This window comes from Anoplopoma fimbria, chromosome 24 (genome assembly GCF_027596085.1).
Source record: "Anoplopoma fimbria isolate UVic2021 breed Golden Eagle Sablefish chromosome 24, Afim_UVic_2022, whole genome shotgun sequence".
NCBI classification, from domain to species: Eukaryota; Metazoa; Chordata; class Actinopteri; order Perciformes; family Anoplopomatidae; genus Anoplopoma; species Anoplopoma fimbria.
The window spans coordinates 850,094-863,010 of NC_072472.1; the positions used below are offsets into that span (position 1 = coordinate 850,094).

The 12,917-nt window shown below is 39.5% G+C and overlaps 2 protein-coding genes across 2 annotated transcripts; both read right to left on the minus strand.

Moving 5' to 3' along the window:
- Positions 1–1,123: 1,123 nt before the first annotated feature.
- Positions 1,124–2,059, minus strand: LOC129113808 (olfactory receptor 52N5-like). The gene has a single exon (XM_054626286.1). The coding sequence runs from the start codon at positions 2,057–2,059 to the stop codon at positions 1,124–1,126; it is 936 nt and encodes a 311-aa protein (XP_054482261.1).
- A 9,638-nt stretch (positions 2,060–11,697) lies between these two features.
- LOC129113810 (putative gustatory receptor clone PTE03) lies at positions 11,698–12,645 on the minus strand. Its single transcript, XM_054626287.1, has one exon. It carries the CDS (start codon positions 12,643–12,645, stop codon positions 11,698–11,700), a length of 948 nt encoding a protein of 315 aa, XP_054482262.1.
- Between the last annotated feature and the right edge of the window lie 272 nt (positions 12,646–12,917).

Consider the following 12,917-nt stretch of genomic DNA (forward strand, 5'->3'; position numbering starts at 1 on the left):
ATAACAGTTAATGAATATTAACATTTAAGTGTTTTCCCTCTCACCACACACAACAGACACCATTAGTATTAAGTTCAATTCAATTAAATTTTTGTATAGCCCAAAATCACAAATTACAAATTTGCCTCAGAGGGCTTTAAATCTGTACACATGCGACATCCTCTGTCCTTAGACCCTCACATCCTCTGTCCTTAGACCCTCACATCCTCTGTCCTTAGACCCTCACATCTCTGTCCTTAGACCCTCACCTCCTCTGTCCTTAGACCCTCACCTCCTCTGTCCTTAGACCCTCACCTCCTCTGTCCTTCCCTCACATCGGCACAGGAAAAACTGAGAGGAGGGATCCTTCTCCAGGATGGACAGAAGTCAATAGATGTCATGTGTACAGAATGAACAGCATAACAGAGATACAACACATTCAATGTATATGACATCAATGATTCATATAATCACAGTAGTAAGCAGAGTAACGAAGGAAAAAATGAAGACTACTTATAATAAAAGCAGCAATGACTGTAGTAGAAATAAAATAATGACATAGGGAATAGTATTAGTAATGTGACTAATAATAATAATGGAAGTAGCAGTGGGTCTCAGCCGGGTCACAGCAGGAGGCCCGACCACGGTCCAGGTACCACAACGATTCATTAAGTGAACAGCAGAGGGTAAGTCAGGTTTACCTCTGTTGACGTGAACCTCCTCCAATCAGACCAGAGGACAACTGGCTGACACTCTTTATTAAATGACTGAGCCGCTCTTCTATTCCCATCAGGAGTGTTTCTCCTGGCTACGCTGACTTGGCGCCCTTAAAGCCCATTGCGACCCTTTGGACCCTGATGGCCTTTATCTCTACAAGGCCAATTAACTCAAAAGTTTTTGTTTCTGTCAACATTATTCAACTTCTCAGACCTTGTGTTGTCTCATCTTAGATTTGATCATAAAATGAGACATTTTAAGTACTGAAAAAGTGCTATATAAATTTCATTTACTATTATTATTAAAATCAGTTGGGAAACGAATAACTTCAGTATATTGTTACCTGATGGATGTTTAGAGACGTGAAATACATTTGAAAAGTAATTATTACGAAAAGTTATTTACATTAAATACACTATTGAGTCATTTAACCTCCTGTATTCCTGGTGAACATGATGACAATCTTTTGTCTGACGGCTTTAATTTGCAGTCCGTAGATAACAGCGTTCATAGCGGGGGGAACCACATGGAACAAGATGGACGCCAGCTTCCTGTGGTCCGATAAGTGAGGGAACCGATGCAGGATGATGATGACGCAGCCTGACACAAACATGATGACGTACACGGCCAGGTGGGTGGCGCAGGTCTGCAGTGCTTTGCTGTTCAGAGCCTTGTTCTTGCTGCTCAGACACACGATGGCGATCTTCAGGTAGGTGAGCGTCACGCTGCCGATGGAGGAGCCCAGCAGCACCACGGTGTAGCCGAGGCCATAGATGTTGTTGAGGAGGACGCTTTCACAGGACAGCTTGAACAAGGAGGCGTTGTCGCAGAACGGGTGGAATACAATCCACCTGCAGCGAGACAGGCGTACGCTGAGCCCGATGAGGATCACCACCATCAATAAAGCCAGAGTCCACGCCGACAGCGACAGCGCCACCACCATCCTGTTGGTCATGATGGCGGCGTATCGCAGGGGATTACAGATGGCCACGTAGCGGTCGAAGGCCATGATCATGAGCACCGTGTGAGTGGCGCTGGCGTTAAAGTGAGCACAAAAAGCCTGAACGACACAGTCGATGTAGTGAATGTACCGATCTGTGATTGGAGGAAAAAGGTCACTTAACAAGCGAGGGATGATGGTCGTCGCTCCAAACGCATCGTTGATACTCATGTTGCAGAAGAGCAGGTACATGGGCTGGTGGAGGCTCCTCTCCATGGAGATCAGGACCACCAGGCCGATGTTGGACACCATGATGAAGATGTAGATGAGGAGGAGGAGGACGAAGGCGGGAACGGAGGACTGGGGGCTGACCTTTAACCCCTCCAAGATAAGAATATCTATATTTAAAGTATGGTTCTCCATAGTGCAGACAGTTAATGTAAGCCTAGTGAGGATGGAAGAGAGAGACAAAATATAGAACTTTACTTTAATATCAGAGACATCAGCCTGCTTGTTATGATATATAAGATAGATAACAGTGTTGTGAACCTAATTACAAGTACATATGGTGTTATGCACAACAAGAAGAAATCTCAAACTGGTCAGCACAAATTGAGCAGATAAAAAATATTTTTCTGCAGTCTTGAGAAATGAATCCTTGGCGACAACATGAATGTTTGCCTTAGACATCTAAAACTTGGTTAAATGATGTGACGGTACAAACTATCTGTCTCATACCAGAAAACAACCTTTCAAAGTAACTTCCAATAGTTACAAATAAAACATTCATTACATGAAACTTGTGTCCACATGTTGAACAACAAAATTGAACAATGTTCAAAAGTACAACAAATTCTGCTAATTACTTAATTAAAAGTAAAATGTTGCCTCATTTGATATAAAACCTTCATTTTTCCACATGAACAGTTGCCAACAGTCTGAACAGTTTGTTAAACTTTCAAAGAATATGTTAGTACATTTGATAACACAAAGTCACTTTTAAACCTTTTTAAATTTCTATCCAATCAAAACTAAATGGTTATTTACTAAAAAGTTATCTGCATTAGCAGACTAGAAGAGCTCACCAGATTTGACAATAACTGCAGAAAACGAACCAATAAAAGGACAAATTACATACTATTTTCATGAGGAATAGGAAACAAATCATTTGTGATTTGTCTCTGTGAGACTGTAAAGGTGCTGAATTTCTAATCATACTACAGTTATATAATCAAATTTCCTTTTAATATTAAAAAGCAAGAATACATAAAGATAATAATACATCCCCATTGGCTCAGGGCCCATGTGTCAGTCCGTCTATGTCTTTAGCTATTACGGGATGTAAAAGAGGCGATGACTGAAAATGCTGAGACATTATTAAAGGGACATAAAGATAGAAATATTGTCAAATTAACAGAGGAACAAAATGAAAATGAATGTGAAATGGGAGCTTTTTTAGGTTAATGTTTATCCAATTTGTTTAAAAATATTCAAGTCGGTCAGTCAATCAGCAAACAGTCAAAAACAAGGACATTTGTCTCACTGACGATAACAAATCATAACATCTGGACATCCCATAACCATACTGAGACATTTAACAATAATGCAATGGCCATAGTCAAACAATTTATGCGATAAAAATAGTAGAATGATACATGAATGAGATGAGATTTGGTTTGAGGGTAAAAATCTGTAGAAGAAAAAGAAAATAATAATAATAGAATACTACAACATTACTTTAAGAAATTGCTGGTTACAATTTTTTTATTTTACTTTGATATGCCTTGAAAATGCAAATTAGTTTTGTTCAGATTTTATTTCAACCACAGCACATGCTGCACCAAACAATATTAACATTGTAATAATATCATCTTTATTTGTAGAGCACTTTTTAAAGCCTGATGGACAGCAAATTAAACTGAAAACTTATTATAGAATCTCGTATAAACATATATCACGAAGATAAAAGTATGTAAGATGGTTTACGATAACGAGTGATTGTCATTATTCCGTTAACAGCATAATTTCTGTGCACCAGAGTGTTTTACCTGTTGACCTTGACCTCCTCCACTAGGAGCTCAGGTGAGCCGACATCTTTTATCAGCTGAATGATAGTCCCGCAGAGCTTCAGGGTATGTTGCATCACTTAACTGCGACAACAGTTGCCTGGAGACCAACCACCAATCCGTCACAAACAAGCTTTAAGCTTTAAGATTTTTTTTTCAGCTTTAGAGACACAACTTGTTCTTCACATAGCGGAGGTCACCTGATGGCAACTTAAAGCACAAAATAGTTATATTTGAAGGGGAAGGCGCTTCACCCGCTGAGAAACCAACTCTGGTGATCGGCAGCTCCATTCTGAGAAACGTGAAGTTAGCGAAGACAGGGGCCATAGTTAACTGCATCCCCGGGGCCAGAGCGGGCGACATAGAATCCCATTTGAAACTGCTGGCTAAGGCTAAACGTAAATACCGTACGATTGTTATTCACGTCGGCGGTAATGACACCCGATTACGTCGCTCGGAGGTCACTAAATTGAACGTGGAATCGGTGTGTTCGTACGCAAAGACGATGTCGGACTCCGTAGTATTCTCTGGCCCTCTCCCTAATCTGGTCAATGATGAGATGTATAGCCGCATGTCATCATTCCGCCGCTGGCTGTCGAGGTGGTGTCCTGCAAACAATGTGGGCTTCGTAGACAATTGGCATACTTTCTGGGGAAAACCTGGTCTGATTAGGAGAGACGGCATTCATCCTACTTTGGATGGAGCGGATCTCATCTCTAGAAATCTGATCCAGTTCATTAGTGGACCTAATCCATGACCCAGAGTTCAGACCAGGAAGCAGAAGCAGAGTCGCAGTCTTTCACACCTCTCTGCGCTTCCTTTGGAGCAGTTACCCACCCAGTTACCCACCCATTTACCCACCCAGTTACCCACCCAAAACCCTATAGAGACTGTGTCTGCCCCACGGCCACTTCAATTATTTAAAGTCAACAGAAGAGGAGTTATACAAAATAACTTAATAAAAGTTAAGGCAACTGATGCAACAGTGCATCAAAACAGGACAGTTAAATGTGGACTCTTAAATATTAGATCTCTGTCATCTAAGGGTGTACTTGTAAATGATTTAATATCAGATAATCATATTGATTTATTTTGTCTTACTGAAACCTGGCTGTGTCATGAAGAGTACGTTAGCCTTAATGAATCAACTCCTCCAAGTTATATTAATACTCATATTCCTGGAGGCACAGGCCGAGGAGGTGGAGTAGCAGCTATCTTTGACTCAAGCCTATTAATAAACCCTAAACCTAAATTAAATTACAACTCATTTGAAAGCCTTGTTCTTAGTCTTTCAAACCCGAGCGGGAAAGCATTAAAGTCAATTTTATTTGTTATAGTGTATCGTGCACCAGGTGCGTATTCTGAATTCCTATCTGAATTCTCAGAGTTTTTATCAAGTTTAGTCCTCAAAACAGATAAAGTTATTATTGTAGGGGATTTTAATATTCATGTGGATGTGTATAATGATAGCCTTAGTACTGCGTTTAGTTCATTATTATATTCTATTGGCTTCTGTCAGTGTGTACATAAACCCACTCACTCTTTTAACCATACCCTCGACCTTGTTCTGGTTTATGGTATTGAAGTAGAAAATGTAATTGTCTCTCAACAGAACTCTCTTTTATCGGACCATTTTCTAATAACCTTTGAATTTGTTCTACCAGAGTGTACGCCATTAGGCAAAAGTTTCTACACTAGATGTCTATCTGATAATGCTGTAGCTAAATTTAAAGAAGCGATTTCTTCAGGGTTTTATTCAGTACCATTGCTCAATATAACAGAGGACTCCTACGCTAGCTTTAGTCCGTCTCAGATTGACCATCTTGTTGATAGTGCTGCATGCTCACTGAATGACACTAGACTCTATAGCTCCGCTAAAAAAGAAGCTAATAAAAGAAAGGAGGTTTGCTCCATGGTATAATCCTCAAACCCGCGATTTAAAGCAAATATCGAAAACTTGAAAGGATATGGCGTTCCACCAATGTGGATGAAGTTAGTCTGGCGAGACAGTCTTAAAATATATAAGAAGGCACTCCGTAATGCTAGAGCAGCCTATTATTCAGCATTAATAGAGAAAAATAAGAACAACCCTAGGGTTCTCTTCAGCACTGTAGCCAGGCTGACAGAGAGTCACAGCTCTGTTGAGCCGTGTATTCCTATAAACCTCAGTAGTAGTGACTTCATGAACTTCTTTAATTATAAGATTCTAACTATTAGAGAAAAAAATAATAATCTACTGCCCTCAACCAGTACCGATCGATCCATAGCTGTAGAACCTGAAATATATTTAGATGGCTTTTCTCCCATCGACCTTCAACAATTGACTTTAACTATCTCTAAGTCTAAACCTTCCACCTGTCTCTTAGACCCGATTCCGACTAGGCTGCTTAAGGAAGTTTTACCTTTAATTAGCAACTCCTTATTAGAAATGATCAATCTGTCTTTACTGACGGGCCATGTACCACAGGCCTTCAAACTAGCTGTAATTAAACCTCTTCTTAAGAAACCTACTCTAGATCCAGAGGTGTTGGCTAACTATAGACCTATATCTAACCTTCCGTTCCTCTCTAAGATCCTTGAGAAAGCAGTAGCAAATCAGCTCTGTGACTTTATGCATAACAATAGTTTATTTGAGGATTTTCAGTCAGGATTTAGAGTGAATCATAGCACAGAGACGGCACTGGTGAAAATTACCAATGACCTTCTAATAGCTTCAGACAAAGGACTTGTCTCTGTACTTGTATTGCTAGACCTTAGTGCTGCATTTGATACCATTGATCACCAAATCCTATTACAGAGATTGGAGCATCTAATAGGCATTAAAGGAACCGCACTCAGCTGGTTTAAGTCGTATTTATCAGACCGATCTCAGTTTGTATATGTAAACAATGAAAGCTCGATGAAAACCAGGGTCAGTCACGGAGTTCCACAGGGGTCTGTTCTTGGACCTATTTTATTTACCTTATATATGCTTTCCTTGGGGAATATTATCAGAAAACACTCAGTAAACTTTCATTGTTATGCAGATGATACCCAGTTGTATCTATCAATTAAGCCAGACGAAACTAACCAGTTCTCTAGACTTCAAGCATGTCTTACGGACATAAAAACCTGGATGACCTGTAACTTTTTAATGTTAAACTCTGAAAAAACAGAAGTTATTCTACTAGGTCCAGATCACCTTCGAATTCAATTATCTAACGATATAGTTTCTCTAGATGGCATTGCTCTAGCATCCAGCACTACCGTTAAGAACCTTGGAGTTATCTTTGATCAGGATCTGTCTTTTAACTCTTATATAAAACAGATCTCAAGGATAGCCTTTTTTCATTTACGTAACATTGCGAAAATCAGGCAAATCCTGTCTCAAAGCGATGCAGAAAAACTAGTTCATGCATTTGTTACTACCACCATATTGACTCTAGACTAGATTACTGTAACTCCTTATTATCAGGCTGCTCTAATAGGTCTCTTAGATCTTTACAGTTGATCCAGAATGCTGCAGCACGTGTTCTAACAAAAACTAAGAAAAGAGATCATATTACTCCAGTATTAGCTTCTCTGCACTGGCTCCCTGTTAAATCAAGAATAGAATTTAAAATTCTTTTACTTACCTACAAAGCTCTAACTGGTCAGGCACCGTCTTATCTTAAGGAACTTATAGTTCCATATTACCCAACTAGAAAGCTGCGCTCAATCAATGCAGGGTTACTTGTGGTTCCTAGAGTATATAAAAGTAGGATGGGAGCCAGAGCCTTCAGTTATCAGGCTCCTCTTCTGTGGAACCAGGTTCCAGTTTCAGTCCGGGGGCAGACACACTCACCACTTTTAAGAGCAGGCTTAAGACCTTCCTTTTTGATAGCGCTTATAGTTAGGGCTGGTTCAGGTTCGCCTTGGTCCAGCCCCTAGATATGCTGCTATATGCCTAGACAGCCGGCGGACTACCTAGGATACGCTGAGCTCCTCTCTCCTCTTCTCTCACTCCTTCTTTATGTATTAATCTCCTATTTATGCACATTACTGATTTTGCTTCTTCCCCGGAGTTCTTGTGCTTTCTCGCCTCGCAGGTTCCCAGGAATCGGGGTTATATTTGGACTGTCATCGTGCCACCTACTGAGGCCCTGCTGACACCCACTACTACTACCACTATCATTATTAGTCACATTACTATTATTATTGCCTGTACTATTACGCTTATTGACTTGCTTGTACCCTGGAGTCTTTGTGCTTTCTCGCTTCGCAGGCTTCTATAAATCGTGGCTGTACCTGGACCGTGGATGTGCATCCTGCTACGGCCCTGCTGACACCGACTGCTACCACCATTATTATTACTAGTCACATTACTATTACTATTACCTGTACCATTAAGCATTTTAGCTTTACTTCCACCCTGAAGCCCTTTTGCTTTCTCGTTCTGCAGGTTTCCATGAATCGTTGTGGTACCTGGACCGTAGTCGTGCCTCCTGCTGTGAGCCGACTGACACCCACTGCTACTTCGATTATTATTATTAGTCACATTACTATCCCTATTTTCATGGCTATAATTCTACTGTAATAATTGCTGCTGTTATTATAAGTAGTCTTATTATATGAATCATTGATGTCATATACATTGAATGTGTTGTATCTCTGTTATGCTGTTCATTCTGTACACATGACATCTATTGCATTCTGTCCATCCTGGGAGAAGGATCCCTCCTCTGTCGTTCTCCCAGAGGTTTCTTCCATTTTTCTCCCTGTTAAAGGGGTTTTTTAGGGGGGGTTTTCCTGTGCCGATGTGAGGGAAGGACAGAGGATGTTGCATGTGCACAGATTGTAAAGCCCTCTGAGGCAAATTTGTAATTTGTGATTCTGGGCTATACAAAATAAACTGAATTGAATTGAATTGAATTGAATGTGACAGTTATTTGGGATTATGAGAACATTCCAGGGCTATTCATAATTCAATTGATAAAATAATGATTTAAACGGAATTATCATAATCTTAATAATACCATTTGAGTGGCTGATGTAATACACAATTTGAACGTTTTAATTTCATGTTTGAAAATGGGAGGATTTCGCTTATTTCAGAGGATACTTGTACCCTGCCTTAATTAATACAAAATAAAATAAAACTGTGTAACCTCAAATTTAAAATGCCATTTCACCTAGGTCACATCAAAGGGGTGCAGTGATTTGGTTCTTACATTAAGTTGGGGGGTCAAACTAATATTTTTGACTATTTCCCCCATTTTACAAAATATCTCCATCCACACTTGAATACATAAACTACTCCAAACGCTTACGGGACCAGAAGTTGGATACAAAGGCAGTAAGTTGAATACCAGAAAATAAGATTCTGAGCATGTTCAGTGAGCTTATTTTACTTCTGCGGCATTAACAAATCAAACAATAGACGTTAACTCTTTGTACTATTTGATATTAATTTATTTAACATCTTTCTGTTACTCGGCCTGAAGAATGTGGTGAAACTGAAATGTGACCAATATCTGCATTTCTGCATTTGGGGCCTGTGGGGCATGGCCCCACCAGAGGGCTCTGCTGTACATAAGAAGTTATAGGCTTTCTATTTTATACACAATATTGGCAAACTCAATTTAGTTCATACATTTTTGCAATTTGAAAAAAACAAACAGGTATGTTCTTGGCAAAATTATAACCTGAGTAAAAAATGGTATGTTCTTAGCAGAATTATAACCTTAATAAAAAAACAGGTATGTTTTTGACAGAATTATAACCTGAATAAAAAAGCAGGTATGTTCTTGGCAGAATTATAACCTGAATGCCTGGTAACCGTTGACACTGAGCACCCAGCATCATCATCGTTCATCTCTCTCGTAGGTTGATTCAAGACATTGTCAATAAGAGTGGGCAACAGATGTTATTCTAATAACAATAAACATTTTTTCTGTATGTGTTTGACACACTAGTATCATGAAGTGTTGATAGGTCAACATTTTTTTGTTGGCATTTATTGATTTATTTCAATCATCAAACATTGTGTATCCATTTGTTTGTATTTCCATACATACAATGTATATAGTATTTTAACACATGTAAAATAGATCGTAATAGCTTTTCCTTACAACTAAACTACATCTTTAATTTATTTTTTTATTTTTCTCCTGTATTACATTCGTAGTTTCAAACACCTGGTAAAAGTTGTGAGTTGCAACAAAACAAAAAAGCAACGAAACAATTTAGTTGTGTTTAATTAAAGATAATGGTTTGGCTTAAAGTAGGTATGTTTGTTATGTGACCATGTGTAAAGTTTAACATGAGTCAATGGAGACTTTTTGTTTCACACAGGACACGGACAGAGGTCTCCTGGGTGAAAGTCCTGTGTTTGTTTGACCCACTTATCCACCACGGCCTCCTCCCTAATCAGCAGTAGTAGTAGTAGTAGTAGTATTATTAGTAGCAGTAGCAGTAGAAGTAGTAGTAGTAATAGCATTAGTAGTAGTAGTAGCAGTAGAAGTAGTAGTAGTAATAGCATTAGTATTAGTAGTAGTAGTAGAAGCAGTAGCAGTAGCAGTAGTTGTAGTAGTAGTTATAATATTAGCAGTAGTTTTAGTAGTAGTAGCAGTATTAGTAGTAGTAGTAGTAGTAGTAGCAGTAGAAGTAGCAGTAGCAGAGTAGTAGTAGTAGCATTAGTATTAGTAGTAGTAGCAGTAGTAGTAGTAGTAGTAGCAGTAGTTGTAGCAGTAGTTGTAGTAGTAGTTATAATATTAGCAGTAGTATTAGTAGTAGTAGTAGTAGTAGCAGTATTAGTAGTAGTAGTAGTAGTAGTAGCAGTAGCAGAGTAGTAGTAGTAGCATTAGTATTAGTAGTAGTAGCAGTAGTAGTAGTAGTAGTAGCAGTAGTTGTAGCAGTAGTTGTAGTAGTAGTTATAATATTAGCAGTAGTATTAGTAGTAGTAGTAGTAGTAGCATTAGTATTAGTAATAGTAGTACTAGCAGTAGTAGTAGTAGTAGTAGTAGTAGTAGTAGTAGCAGTTATAATATTAGCAGTAGTATTAGTAATAGTAGTAGCAGTATTAGTAGTAGTAGCAGTATTAGTAGTAGTAGCAGTATTAGTAGTAGTAGTAGTAGTAGTAGTAGTAGGAGTAGTAGTAGCAGTATTAGTAGTAGTAGCAGTAGTAGTAGTAGTAGCATTAGTATTAGTAATAGTAGTAGTAGTAGTAGTAGTAGTAGTAGTAGTAGTAGTAATAGTAATAACCAACTTGTAGAGGTAATGCTGCCGGTTGCGCTACAGGCTAGTCAGCCTTGAAGCAGCACAGTAGCAGCTAACATAAACTTAGCTTTGTGAAAAGAGTTGATGTTGTCAGAGATTTATTTTTACATAAATTCAGTTTACAGAGAATTAGACCACCTGGTTGATGATTTATTGGATTTTTTAAAACTTCCACAGAGTAACTCTGAGTTATGTGCTTCACGTACGTCATTATTTATCCACTCAGTCTATGAACTCATATTTCAACATTTTGTTTAATTTGAAAACATACAAACAGGTGGAAATGTAACACTGTCATTGTTTAATAGACCATTGTTAATGTATTTAGAAAACCCTGTGATTTCCCCCCAATGTTCTTAATCAACTGTCTAATTTGATGACACATTCCTTTTTTACTGCCAACAAGTCAGTGTTGAGGAATCTGACATTTTTACAGATTTATCAACTGGTATTTAATATTTTTTAAGAAATGACTTTACCACAAATAAGTTTTGAAAGGCAAGGAAATAAATAGAGACTATATAAATATATATATATATATATAGATAGATAGATATATACATATATACATATAACTTCCCACGCAATTAATCACTTTTGTTCATTAAAGCTTTTTTTATTACTAGAAAATAATTAAAAGGTAGCTCACCACTGCTGAAACACTACCATGAAACATGATCCACTTAAAACGTATCATTATATTCTATAAGCATCCTGTGCAAAAACATCTCTGTTTTGTCCTCTGATAGCACCGTATCATTAGACATTCCTTAAAGCTACTTTATTGTTATGGAACAAAGCCATAATCCTCTGCCGGACCTCTTTAATTTGCAGCCCGTAGATGACGGCGTTCAGGACCGGCAGCACGACGTGTCCCATGACGGACGCCACTTTCCTGTGGTCCGCCAGCTGAGGGAAGCGGTGCAGGATGACGATGATGAACCCGGACACCAGGAGGAAGACGTACACGGCCAGGTGGGTGGCGCAGGTCTGCAGCGCTTTGCTGTTCAACACGTTGCTTTTACTGCGAATGCACACAACGGCGATCTTCAGGTAGGTGAGTGTCACGCTGCCGATGGAGGAGCCCAGCAGCAGCACGGTGTAGCCGAGGCCGTAGATGTTGTTGACGAGGACGCTTTCACAGGACAGCTTGAACAAGGAGGCGTTGTCGCAGAACAAGTTGGATACAACCGACCTGCAGCGAGACAGGCGTACGCTGAGCCCCACCAGGATCACCACCAGCACGAAGGCCACCAGCCAGGCCACCACCGACAGCGTCACCACCATCTGGTTGTCCATGATGGCGGCGTATCGCAGGGGGCTGCAGATGGCCACGTAGCGGTCGAAGGCCATGATCATGAGCACCGTGTGAGAAGCACTTGCGTGCAGATGAACACACAAGGCCTGAACGGCGCAGTCGATGTAATGAATGAAGCGCTCTGAGTCTGAGATCAAAAGATCTCTGAGGACTTGAGGGACAACGATCGTCGCCCCAAACACATCATTGATACTCATGTTGCAGACGAGCAGGTACATGGGCTGCTGGAGGCTCCTGCTCCTGAAGATCAGCACCACCAGGCCGATGTTGGACACAATGATGAAGATGTAGACGAGGAGGAGGAGGACAAAGGCAGGAATAAAGGACTGGGAGGTGATCTTTAACCTCTCCAGGACTAAGATGTCCCCACCAAAAGTGCTGTTTTCCATTTCTCATCTGTCACTTAGCAATAAAATACTTTCTCTATGGATAACTGGGCATGCACAGTTACATTAATATGAAGTTATAGTTACAGAAAAGCAACACAATTTTAAAAACACCTTGATAAATGTATCACAGTGAATCTGTCCACATCACAATAACTCAGATTGATGTTAATCTGAGGGTTTTTTATAGAAAGGCAACCAACATATTAAGTCACAGTTTCTTTGTTGTTTTTTTCCATTTCATCCTTATTGTTTAGAGGGTCGATTCACCTAAA

Excerpts from the sequence above, each read along its gene's own strand:
- LOC129113808 (XM_054626286.1), bottom strand. The coding sequence starts at position 2,059 with ATGGAGAACCATACTTTAAATATAGATATTCTTATCTTGGAGGGGTTA.
- LOC129113810 (XM_054626287.1), bottom strand. The coding sequence starts at position 12,645 with ATGGAAAACAGCACTTTTGGTGGGGACATCTTAGTCCTGGAGAGGTTA.